General features: G+C 37.7%; 1 protein-coding gene across 6 annotated transcripts in view; it reads left to right on the plus strand.

The window, feature by feature from the left end:
* Positions 1 to 913: 913 nt before the first annotated feature.
* The window catches only part of HLTF (helicase like transcription factor), a 53,429-nt gene continuing 41,482 nt past the window's right edge, over positions 914 to 12,860 (plus strand). For all 6 annotated transcript variants that reach the window (XM_059391766.1, XM_059391767.1, XM_059391768.1 and 3 more), the window contains exons 1-3: positions 914 to 1,133; positions 2,271 to 2,478; positions 11,777 to 11,943. In XM_059391766.1, coding sequence (XP_059247749.1) covers positions 1,114 to 1,133; positions 2,271 to 2,478; positions 11,777 to 11,943 — 395 coding nt within the window. In that variant the 5' untranslated portion in view covers positions 914 to 1,113. The remainder of the gene's footprint in view (positions 1,134 to 2,270; positions 2,479 to 11,776; positions 11,944 to 12,860) is intronic.

Here is a 12,860-nt window from a genome sequence, read left to right on the forward strand (position 1 = left end):
GTTCAAAACCAGCACCAGCTTCTTACTGTGGTGCTGCTGCTGCACCATTTTAAAGGTCAGCCGAATTAGCTTGTTCTGGGCTCCCAAGCTGCAGAGCTCAGCCTTGCCAGCCTCTTGGTTGCAGTCAGCCCGCTGGCCAACCCCCCCAAAGTACATTTTCTGATTCTCCTCTGACTCAAAAGCCAACTGTGTAGCTCCGTTCCTCCTATGGTTCCTGAAGGAAAACAAGCTTCTTTCCACCTATTCACACGGGCAGCCACGTGCCTCAGGTGTACCCGGCCCTGCTCATCACTCCCAGCTATCAACAACTGCTAGAAATCAATTTTTCCTTAAAAAAGAAAATGGAAGCGGGAGGGGGGGGGGGCTGTAAATCTAAATTCCAATTAAAGTCTCCTGAATTCGTTGTGTCTCATAGATTCGCTAGTGACACTTAAAATGAATAGTTTGAGGGCAATCACCCGAGGTTCACCCCAGGAAATGAAATAAAGTATCTCGCTGGTCGCTCCAGGGCTCATAAAATCGCGAAGCTTATTCAGTGTAAAATCCTGGTACAGGTCACATGAGATGAGGTAAGGATGAGGCAGGATGAGGTCAGGCCTGAAGAATGGGTCTGAGACAAACAATGGAAAAGGAGGGTCATTCTGCTGCGTTTGAAGCTGGGAATCAAATCGAAAACGCAGACACCGCCCGCACGCCACTCTGACTCCTAGGGCCGCGTGGCTTTCCCGCGCGCTCGCCTCGGGGGCGGGGAAGAACCCGGATGGAACCGCCCCTGCAGCCGGGACCCCCTACAGTCTTTGAATCCTTGCGTGGGGCGGAGTTGCCCTCCCTTCCATGCTCTGATTGGTTTATTTCCGTAGGCCCTCTCCTCGCGATTGGACTTTGCCAGTGTCAGTCACAAAGCGTCACTGGTCTCTTAGATTGTTGCTAGAAGGCGACGGCGTCGACGTCTGACTAGATTCGCGGCGTCTCACTTCCACCAGAGCGCTTTTCCTTCGGCGCTCGGAACCTATCCTCAGCTTCTCGGCTGTGGGGCCTGGAGGGAGGCGTATTGAGGCGGCTCGAGAGCTATCTGGGGCGCCCAAGCGTTCCGTTCGTTACCCGCTCTGCGCCATGTCCTGGATGTTCAAGAGGTGAAGGGGGCGAAGGGGGTGGGGCGCAGGGGGTAACGGCCTGTTGGCGTCCCCAAATGAACCTGACCTTCCCTGCGTTCCCTTCGAGTTCTCCTCGCGTTCCCGGTGCAGCTTATATTCGTCTTGCTGGTGGCTCATATCACCGCCGGAGAAATAAATGCATTGCCTTAGCTGGCGAGGGGAGGCTCCTCAGGCGAGCCTCATGCCAGGGCTTGGGCATATCAGGGGTTATGGGGGGATTCTGGGGGGCCCGGGATTCAAAGCTCCGCTCTTTAACATGGGTCCTGATCTGAGCTTTATTCAGTCAGCACCCGTTAGATGCTCAATGTGCGCTAGACGGTGTGCTCAGAATAAAGGACCAATTAAGAGAGCCCTTGTCCCCAGGTAGCTTAGAATTTATGTGCATGTACATACCTGGAAATATGTATTTGCAATGGAGCCAGAGGTATGCGGAGCGTACAAGGAAAACGCGGGGAAATAGCTTCCGTCTGTTTTTAGGAAAGTTTCAGGAAGCCCCTCAATGGACTTCCCCTTATTTTTCATTTTCCAAATTGGTGCACACGCCTCTTCCTGGAACAGTTATCCATGAAAGGATTGAGGGTACCCTTAAACCAATGGGAATGGAAGGCTTGAGGTCATCTTCCCATGATGGTATGATTTGGATGCCTGAATAAGGGTTCTGTTTGGAGAGAATTAAAATAGTGGATGCTGGACGTATTATCTGTAACCGTATAGATGGCTTCACATATAATAATAGTTCCATATTTGCAAGTCCTTTCTAGTTCGATTTTTATTGAAATATGGTGTGTGATTAGAATTACAGACATCATATACATTTTAGTTTAAATAGGTTATCATCACTAGGAAAAAGATTTGTGAGCCCTTGTTGGAGTTTTCATTTTGAGTACTCAGTGGGTAGAAGAGGCATTACGGAGCAGGTAGGGTTCCTGGAGACCTTCCCCACTCACTCCAATACCTGCTTTACCCATAGTAGCACTCTGTCGATCTTTTTATATAACAGTTCCCTCTAAAGATTTAACATGTCGAAATAAAATGAGAAAACATTTGGCCTGTGTATATAACATGGTCTTTGGTTAAATGGTGTATCATTTTCTTGTGCTTTTTCTTTTTTAATAGAGATCCTGTTTGGAAGTACTTGCAGACTGTCCAATACGGAACCCATGGAAATTTTCCACGCCTCTCATATCCAACTTTCTTTCCCCGTTTTGAATTCCAAGATATTATACCTCCAGATGACTTCCTAACTAGTGATGAAGAGCTAGATTCAGTTTTATTTGGAACTTTGAGAGGTCATGTAGTTGGACTACGCTATTACACAGGAGTAGTGAGTATTACATATTAAGTTGAAATATATTTATCTTATTAACCTAGAAAAGAATTTGAAGGTGATATGTACAATTACTACTTATTTTACTTTAATTAGAATGTATCTAGTTAAGAGATAACAAATATTTAATGACTAATTTTCTTTTGCATTTATATTCTGCTTGTAATACACAGGGCACTTTTTCCAGTATGGTTTCATTTGATAGCTGTAATGACTCAAAGGTAGATAGAACATCTGTTATCCCGTTTTTATAACTGAAGAACTAAAACTTAGGAGGGTTAGATGACTGGCCCAAAAAGCAGATACTTGGGGTACATTTGTAGAGTAACTTCCAAGTCAGTTCTTTGCTTTCTCCCCTTCTGTCCCTTACCGCATTTCTCTACTTCAGTGTTTTTAATTTAGGAAGATTAATTCCTGCTAGATAAGGGAATTGTCTATTTTTAGGTCCTTTTTTCCCCTTTCTGTAGTAAGACTACCTGTCTCCTAATTTTTCTCCCTATGTCTATCTTACTGTTTCTCTTTTTGCATTGTGTGTATGTGTGAGAGATAGAGATAGTACATGATTTCATAGCTGGTGAGAAGTTGTCTTTGTTATGGTTATGTAGGATGTTTTTGCGTTATTTGGATGATGTGTCACTAGTTTTCTTTTTTATTACGAAGTATTTTAAGCATGCATAAGAGTAGAATAGTATAACAAACTCCCATATACCCAAATCCATATACCCAAATATAACAAATTTTTCTCACATTTCTTTCATCACTTTTTCTTTGGTCCTTTAGGACAAAAAAATCTCTACTGTATCAGTTCACATTCATATAATTCAGTATGTCTCTGTAAAAAAATTCAAACTTTGTTATTTTCATACTTAAAATTAGTAATTCCTTATTACATCTAATAACTAATTCATAATCAGTTTTCTTGATTGTTTAAAAATGTCTTTTTATAGTTTTTTTTTTTGAGAGAGAACAAGCTAGAGCATGTGCGGGGAGGGTCAGGAGAGGAAGAGACAGAATCTTATGCAGGCTCAAGTGTGGAGCCCCACAAGGGGCTGGATCTCATGACCCTTAGAGACAAGTGACTGAGCCACCTCACCTGGCACACCTCCTATATTTTCTTTATATTGGAGCTTCTTAGAATATTTTGTAATTGTTTGAAATGTGTTGCTAGGAAATTTCTTAGGAAAGAACACGATTTCCTAAGTTTTTCTATGTTTCTAATTGTGATATTTATATTAACGGGCAGTTTGGCTAAATACAAAGTCCTTGACCCATTTTTTGCTATGTGATATTTTGATGTTGCATAAAATGTTGGTTAGAATTCTGATGACAATATGATTTCTCTCCCATATAAGTGAATTGGGTATTTTTGCCTCCATAACTAAAGGGTATTTTTCCTTATCTTGAAAGGTCTTATGATTGCCCTGTAACTTCATTTTTTTCTGTTCCAGTTATTTTTTCTTTAATTATAGCTTTAAGTGTTTGTTTTGTTTTTCAGGGACTCCATTCTACCATCTATGTATTAGATCTCCTCTGCATATATCTGTGCCCGTGTATATGTCTATTGCTGTCTTTGAAATCCTTTTTTTAAAAAATTTAAATTATATTAACATTTTTAAAATTTAATTTTGTTTTTTCAGTGTTCCAAGATTCATTGTTTATGCACCACACCCAGTGCTCCATGCAACAGGTGCCCTCCTTAATACCCACCACTAGGCTCATCTAATCCCCCACTTCCCTCCCCTCCAAAACCCTTAGCTTGTTTCTCAGAGTCCACGGTTTCTCATGGTTCGTCTCCCCTTCTGATTTCTTCCAATTCACTTTTCCTTTCCTTCTCCTACTGTCCTCCATGTTATTTCTTATGCTCCACAACTAAGTGAAGCTATATGATAATTGACTCTCACTGCTTGTCTTACTTCATTCAGTATAATCTCCTCCAGTCCCATCCATGTTGATACAAAAGTTGGGTATTCTTTCTGATGGAGGCGTAATATTCCATTGTACATATGGACCATATCTTCTTTATCCATTCGTCTGTTGAAGGGCATCTTGGCTCTTTTGGCAGTTTGGTGATTGTGGCCATTGCTGCTATGAATATTGGGGCCCTTCTTTTCACTACATCTGTACTTTGGGGTAAATACCCAGTAGTGCAATTGCAGGGTCATAGGGTAGCTGTATTTTTAATTTCTTAAGGAATCTCCACACTGTTTTCCAAAGTGGCTGCACCAACTTGCATTCCCACCACCAGTGTAAGAGGGTTCCCCTTTCTCCACATCCTCTGCAACAATTGTCCTTTCTTGTCTTGTTAATTTTGGCCATTCTGACTAGTGTAAGATGGTATCTCAATGTGGTTTTTATTTGAATCTCCCCGATGGCTAATGATGATGAACATTTTTTCATGTGTCTCTTAGCCATTTTATGTCTTCTTTGGAGAAGTGTCTGTTCATATCTTTTGCCCTCTGAATTCCTTTCTGTTAAACTTCTTCACTTTTTAATTTTTCATCATTTATTTCCCTTACCATATAGTTATCTGCAAGGTCTGTGCACTTTGTGTTCCTTCTAGTTTTTAATTCTGAAATAGTTTTTCATTTCTAATTTTTTCCTGAAATCTATCAGTTCCAATGTCCTATCCATCTCTTTTTTTCTTTTTAAATATTTTATTTATTTGTCAGAGAGAGCGCGCCTGCATAAGTAAGGGAAGCTGCAGGCAGTGGGAGAAGCAGACTTCTCACAGAGCAGGGAGCCTGATGTGGGACTCAATCCCAGGACCCTGGGATCATAACGTGAGCCAAAGGCAGATGCTCAACTGACTGAGGAACCCAGGCATCCCTGTTCATCTCTTCTTTAGTTCTCATATCAATCTCTGAGCTTGCCTATTTCTGATTTGTGCTATTTTTTCAAAACTTTGATTGTTTTCTAAATTATTTTAAGCCATTGTGAAATACTGGATTATGGTTTCTGATTTTAGAACATTTACTATTTGTTGAGTTAGAATAATTTCCATGATATTAATAAGCTAATAAAAATATTGAACCCATTAAAGTAATCATCACTTAAGTTTTTTTATTTTTTAAAATATGTGTTATTTATTTTATAAGTAATACATATTCATTATTTTTAAATGGCTAAAAGAAAAAACACTAAATCTCCCTGTAGTTTATCATTCTGGACCATAACTTATTCATTTTATTTTTTCACACTTCACTCTATGAACATATGCATGTAAATTGAAATTATATTATGTGTTAAAAAATATGATCGTTATTAGTATGTTATAGTGATCACCCTTTTTTCTCCTGGTAGAATATTAGGACTATCTTTTCATGTCAGTACAAATCTATATCATATTTTTAGTTTCCTTATTGATGGTCATTTTGGGATTGATCACTATTGTGAGAATATAATAAAAATTGAGGTATTTAACTTTGCATAGTTATTATTTTCAACTTTTTGCAGTTTTATTGAGATGGGATTTACATGAGAATATATGCATATTTTCAAGTAAATGATTCCATGAGTTTTGAGAAAGATAAATATATGATAATCACCACTTTAGGCAAGATGTAGATTATTTCTATCACCCCTAAAAGTTTGGTTGTATTTTCTTATTCATTTCTGCTCTACCTGCCCTACAACTACAACCTAATTTCTGTTGCTCATAGTTAATTTAGGCTGTTCTAGAGATTTATATGCATTAAATCATACATTATGTACTTTTTAATTCTCATTTCATTCAAACTCAGCATAATTCAAATAGTCAATTTTGGCAATTTATATTTTTAAAGAAAATCATCTAAATTTTCATACTTATTGTTGCAGAGTTGTGCTTAGTAACATTTTGACTGTGTTCATTCTTTGTGCTATACATTTGTGTCTAGTTTTTATCAGTTAGTTTTGGTAGAGATTTAAGTTTCATCTTTTCAAACAACCTTTCTTGGATTTTTCTTAATGGTTGTTATTTTTCTTCATTCCTTCTGTTTTGTATCTGTTATCTTATTTTCCTGAAGTTTATTTTATTTTATTTTTAGGTTTTCGATTTGAATGCTTCATTTTAACCTTACTAATAATAGCTTTTAGGGTCGTCTGGGTGGCTCAGTCATTAAGCATCTGCCTTCAGCTCAGGTCCTAATCCCAGGGTTCTGGGATGGAGCCCTGCATGGGGCTCCCTGCTCAGTGAGAAGCCTGCTTATTCCTCTCCCACTCCCCCTGTTTGTGTTTCCTCTCTTGCTGTGTCTCTGTCAAATAAATAAATAAAATATTTAAAAAAAATAATGATAGCTTTTTGGGGCGCCTGGGTGGCTCAGTGGGTTAAAGCCTCTGCTTCCGGCTCAGGTCATGATCTCAGGATCCTGGAGTCAAGCCCACATTGGGCTCTCTGCTCAGCTGGGAGCCTGCCTCCTCCTCTCTGTCTGCCTGCTTCGCTGCCTACTTGTGATCTCTATCTGTCAAATTAAAATCTTAAAAAAAAATAGCTTTTAATCTTTTAAACATTCTTCAAAGTACTATATTAGTTGTATCTCCTAAGTTTTGATACAAAAAGTTGGCATTGCTATTTTTTTAAGATTATTTATTTTATTTTTAAAGATTTTATTATTGTATTTAGTTGAGAGAGAAAGAGCTTCAGTTGGGGAGGGGTGGAGAAGGACAGAGGGAAAAGGAAATGCAGACTCTCCGCTGAGTAAGAATCCTGGGGGCCTGATGTGGGGCTCAATCCCAGGACCCCTGGATTATGATCTGAGCTGAGGGCAGATGGTTAACCGATTTAGCCTATTTATTTGTTTTAGAGAGAAAGCACGCACGTGCGTGCAAGTGCCTCCAACTGCACTTGCACAGGGGGAGAGCTAGGGACAGAAGCAGACTCCCTGCTGAGTGTGGAGCCCTGTGTGGTGCTGGATCTCCCTGAGATCATGACCTAAGCTGAAGAGTCAGTGTCTGAGGCTTAACTGACTCAGCAATCCAGGTGCCCCAGGAATTGCTAATTTTTTTTTTAACGTGCTTTTTAAAGTTTATGGTTAAATTTATTTCTTGACACATCAAAGTATTTTATAATAAAATAGATTATTTTTTTCCTATTCTAAAAATATTGTTATAAGTAGTCATAATTCTCTTTTTATTGTTTTTAATCTTTTTTTTTTAATATGTCCTTTTTTGTCTTGGTGCTCAGGTCTTGTTTTCTTTGTTTTTGTTGTCTCTAGCATTTTGGCCTATATGTAGGCCAAATTAATTAATTCTACTATCATTAATTACTTTCTACTATCTATCTACTGTCTACTATCAGTAATTACTTACGTCTGTAGTAAGTGACAGTTACCTAATTTTAATAAGTGATAATTTATTACAATAAAAGAAACTTACCTAATTTTCTTGTTTGAGATAAAATCTAAAATATATTGGTTGTTTTCTTTTTGCCTTTTTGAGGTTGTATATTTCCTGGGATTTGCATAATTTTGTGTAAAAAAATATCAGGCTTGCAGGCGCATTGGCAGAGAGGATGGGACTGGGAGAGGATAGAGCTATGCCTTATGAATATCTCCAAAGGACTAGAGAAGGAGTATCTGATAATCTGATTGGTCAGGCTATAGTGAAAAATCAGTAGACAGATCTTGGTGGTGGTTTGAAGCAGCATTCCCTTGTCTTTTTCAGACAATTAAAAAAGTGATAAACACTACCATAAAATTCACCATTTTTATTTTTTTAAAGATTTATTTGTCAGAGAGAAGGGCAGTCAGAGGGAGAAGCAGGCTCCTTGTTCAGCAAGGAGCATGATGCAGGATTTGATCCCAGGATGCTGGGATAGTGACCTGACCTGAGGGCAGACGCTTAACCAACTGAGTGACCCAGGTGTCTCAATATTCACCATTTTTTTAAAAAAAATTATTTATTTATTTGACAGAGACAGAGAGATTACAAGTAGGCAGAGAGGCAGGAAGAGGGAGAGGGGGAAGCAGGCTCCCCGCTGAGCAGAGAACCCGATGCGGGGCTCAATCCTAGGACCCTGAGATCATGACCTATGCTGAAGGCAGAGGCTTAACCCACTGAGCTACCCAGGCACCCCCACCAATATTCACCATTTTTTAAGTGTACATAGATTTGAGTGGTTTTTATACACAAGGTTATGTAACTATCCCCGCTGTCTGGTTCCAGAATGTTTCATCACTCCAGAAAGAACCCTGTATGCATTAGAAATCACTCGCCATTATTCTCTCTCCTCAGTCTCTGGTATCTACTAATTTATTTTCTACTTCTATGGATGTGCCTACTGTATGCAATGCATATAAATTGAGCCATACAATATGTGACCTTTCTGTCTGGCCTGCATTACTGCCATCTTTTGTGTTAACATTCTCTGTGTGCCATTTTAAGTTCCTTGTTTCTTTGGCTATATATTTTGAGTTGTTTCCTTATTTGTTGCTCTGGGAAATTACAGTTAATATCTTAATTCATAAAAAATCTAGTTTGGATTAGTGCCAATTTAATTTTAATAGCATACAAAAATTTTGCTTATAGATAGCTCCATTTCCCTCATCTCCCATTCCTTTGTGCTGTTAACATACAGATTATATACAGTGAATGCTCATCAACATGTATTTATGATTGTTTTATGTACTTTTAAATCAGGTAGGAGAAAAAAGTTAATAACCAAAAGAAATTATACTGTTTATATTTACCTAATTACCCTTATCTGTAGTCCTTACTTCTTTGTGTAGATTCAAGTTATTGTCTAGTCCTTTGATTTCAGATGTAGGTCTCTAATATTTCTTATAGGACAGGTCTGCTGGTGGTGATTTCTCAGTTTTTGTTTAACTGGTATGTCTTTAATTTCTCCTATACTTTTGAAGGGTGGTTTTACTGGATATACAGTTCTTGGCTTTAGTTTTTTTGGAAGCACTTTGAAAAGTTATTGCACTGTCTTCTGGCCTCTATGCTTTCTAATGAGAAATCAGATATTTAACCTTATTGAGGATCCCCCTATAACTAAGGCGTTTCTCCTCTTGTTGCTTTCAGCATTTTTTACCACAGCTTAATTATGCTGTGTCTGGGTTTAGATCTCTTTTAGTTTATTTGGAGTTTGTTGACTTTCTAAGATATGTAGATTAACGTTTTTCATCAAATTTGGGGAGTTTTCAGGTATTATTTCTTCAAATATCCTCTCTACCCCTTTTCTCCTCTCCTTCTGAGACTGGTGTGTATCTTAGATATGGTTGCTATTGTCCCACAGATCTCTAAGGCCTGTTCATGTTTCTCCATCTTTTGTCTTTCTATTTCTCAGACTCTTTAACCATTCTTAGACTAATCTAATTGACCTGTCTTCAACTTCATTAATATTTCTGCCTCCGCATATCCGCTATTGAGCCTTTCTAGTGAAATTTTTTTTTTTTTTTACTTCACTTTTTGACAATAGACTTTGTATTTGGTGAGACATAGTTTTTGTGCGTTCCTTTAGTATTTTTAGACATGGTTTGCTTTAGGTTTTTGAACATAACTTTAAATTTTTTTCCTAGTAGGTCAAACATCTTTGCTTCCTCACGGGCAGTTGATAGCTTTTTTTTTTTTTAAGATTTTATTTATTTATTTGACAGAGATCACAAGTAGGCAGAGAGGCAGGCAGAGAGAGAGAGAGGAGGAGGAAGCAGGCTCCCTGCAGAGCAGAGAGCCCGACATGAGGCTCGATCCCAGGACCCTGGGGTCATGACTTGAGCCAAAGGCAGAGGCTTTAACCCACTGAGCCACCCAGGCGCCCCTGATAGCTTTTTTCTTATGAGTGAACTATACCTTCTCATTTCTTTGCATGTCTTTTGTTGTTGTTGTTGTTGAAAAGGAGACATTTTAAATAATGTGGCAACAGTAAAAATTAGATATTCTTCTCTGTCTCCAGGGTTGTTTGTTGTTGCTGATTTTGCTAATTGTTGCTTGTTTAATGATTTTCCTGAATTAACCCTGTAAAATGTACTGATGTCTGCATTTGGTTAACTTAGTAGTCAGCTTATAATTATACCAGTCTTTCAGTCTTTACTAAATGAGGGGATCTATATGCATTTGGGGCACTCTTCAGTTGACATCGCTTCCTTAACATTCATGTCCTGCTTGTTCAGAGCCGCAAGTGTAGTCAGAGGTGTGAGCTTAGGGTCTTCTGAAGTCTATCCCTGATCATATGCACAGCCCCAGGCTTGCATACAGCCCTCTGCTTGAATATGGCCTTGTACATTCCCAGAAATGTATTGGAGCTTTTCAAAGCCATTGGAGCTTTTCAAAGCCATTCAAAGATGGACATCTTAGTCCCCAGCTTTCCTTTTAATCTTCTCGGTTATTGTATTGTTTGCCCCATCTATTACCCACTGCCTTTAAAATTGTTTCTGATAAATACCCCCCCAAGGAAGAAGGTTTTTTTGTATTGGATGCGCTCAGAGATCAAATAGAGATCACTTTGCACGTGGAGATCTTCTGGAGAACCATCATACAGGTCAAATAATAACAATTCTTTGGGAATGAATCTGTGAAAGATTCTGTTCCATTGCACTCCCTTTGGTGACTGCTAGACTGCACTAAGACTTTTAGCAAGTTATTTTTAAAGGCTATCATGCAGCTGAGAGATGGAGAGGGACTAGAGCACTGATGTTTAGCTGTTTTTCTCCAATTAACACCCTTCAGGTTTCTGCAGTCCTTTGGTTGGTTTTCTAGATATCTGGAAAAGTTGATTCTGAAAATTTCTGTCATTTTTTTCATTGCCATTATGGAAGAGAGAATTTTCAAAAGTCCTTAACTCTTCTGTTTTCAGTGATGTCACCTTCAGGCAATTTCTAATCTGGTAGAATCAGAATGGCATGAGTTGAAGGTTGGATATATTTTCTTAATTTTGTTCCATTCTGGCTTAGAATTAATAACTTTTTCCCTTTTTAGAGTCTGGAGAAATCACACTTAGGAACCAGCTTGCTTGGATGTAAATTCTAATTCTATGTAATATACTTAGAACAATAGCATATGATAAGCATTCAATAAAGATCACCTGTTTTCGGAAGTTATGATGTTGAAAAATGTTAGTGTGACTCTTTTATTTAGTTTTGAATGTATCATGCAGATATCAAGGATCTTTTAACTTTCCAGTGAATGTAAGTTTAAAAAATACTATAAAAATATTATAAAATATATTTTTATGTTAATATACAATATAAGCCTAATAAAATATACATTTTTATATGCTATTATTAAGTATTAAAAAGTAAATGGGAAGCCCAGAAAAGTTTAATGAAGAAAGTTCCTATTGCGTTTATTATTTATAATATTATCTGTTTATTATTAGGTTAATAATAATGAAATGGTTGCATTACAACGAGAGCCCAATAATCCCTATGATAAGAATGCAATTAAAGTAAACAATGTAAATGGAAATCAGGTTGGCCATTTAAAGAAAGATCTTGCAGCTGCATTGGCCTATATCATGGACAACAAATTGGCACAGATTGAAGGGTAATGTATTTTCAGAGTTTAGTTTTAATAATTAGAAGTTGTGATATTTGAATTTGTTAAGAGGCTGTATAGTTGCCCTTACAACTTTTATCACTATGCCTTTATTGTGTGTTAATAAATGTGTTAATTCTTTTCCCATCTGCCTCTACTACCCCATCCATGAAACAACTATTCCCTTACTTTTCTACTAAATTATTACCACGGAGAATAGTAGACTTTGGCTCAAATATTAGGAGGTCCACACCATGTGTCCAAACTTTTTAGTGCATCGATTTGGGAGTTTAAAAGTGTTTAAATCAGAGGTTGTAAACTAGTAGCCTGTGATCATATGTAAGTGAGTTTCATTTTGCCTACATAGTGTTTTGTAATTTTTCATTCATTTCTAATATTCAAATATCTGGATATTCTGCATTTTATACAAGTTTATTTTTTACCTAATGTAAAAATTATTTATATAGATTTATCTTGACAAATGGAAGATCTGACCTTCATTTTCACAGGATATCAGTTGACTGGAACAGGGTAGCAGCTGCTACTTTAGGCAAGGCCTATACGCTCCCAGTTCTACCACCCCTTCCTTTTTTAAAACTCCCAGTGTCCTTGGTTACCTTTTTTTCTCTTCTAGGCATTTAGTCTGTGAGCTCAACTTTAAGTATGGAATGTTTAGAATATGAAAAGGTGATGTTGGATGATAAATACTGAGTAATGTCTTCTCACTTGTTTTCTCCATTCTCAGTTCATTAAATTTTTTGGATATTGAGAATAAATTTTTAGTGAATTCTGGGTCAAAAATGCAGTTGACCCTTGTACAACATGGGTTTGACCCGTATGGGTCCACTTAAATGCAGATTTTTAAAAAATAAATGCGGTTATAGTACTGTGAACGTATTCTGTCTTCTTTATGATTTTGTGAATGT

The sequence above is a fragment of the Mustela nigripes genome, chromosome 2 (genome assembly GCF_022355385.1).
Source record: "Mustela nigripes isolate SB6536 chromosome 2, MUSNIG.SB6536, whole genome shotgun sequence".
NCBI lineage: Eukaryota > Metazoa > Chordata > Mammalia > Carnivora > Mustelidae > Mustela > Mustela nigripes.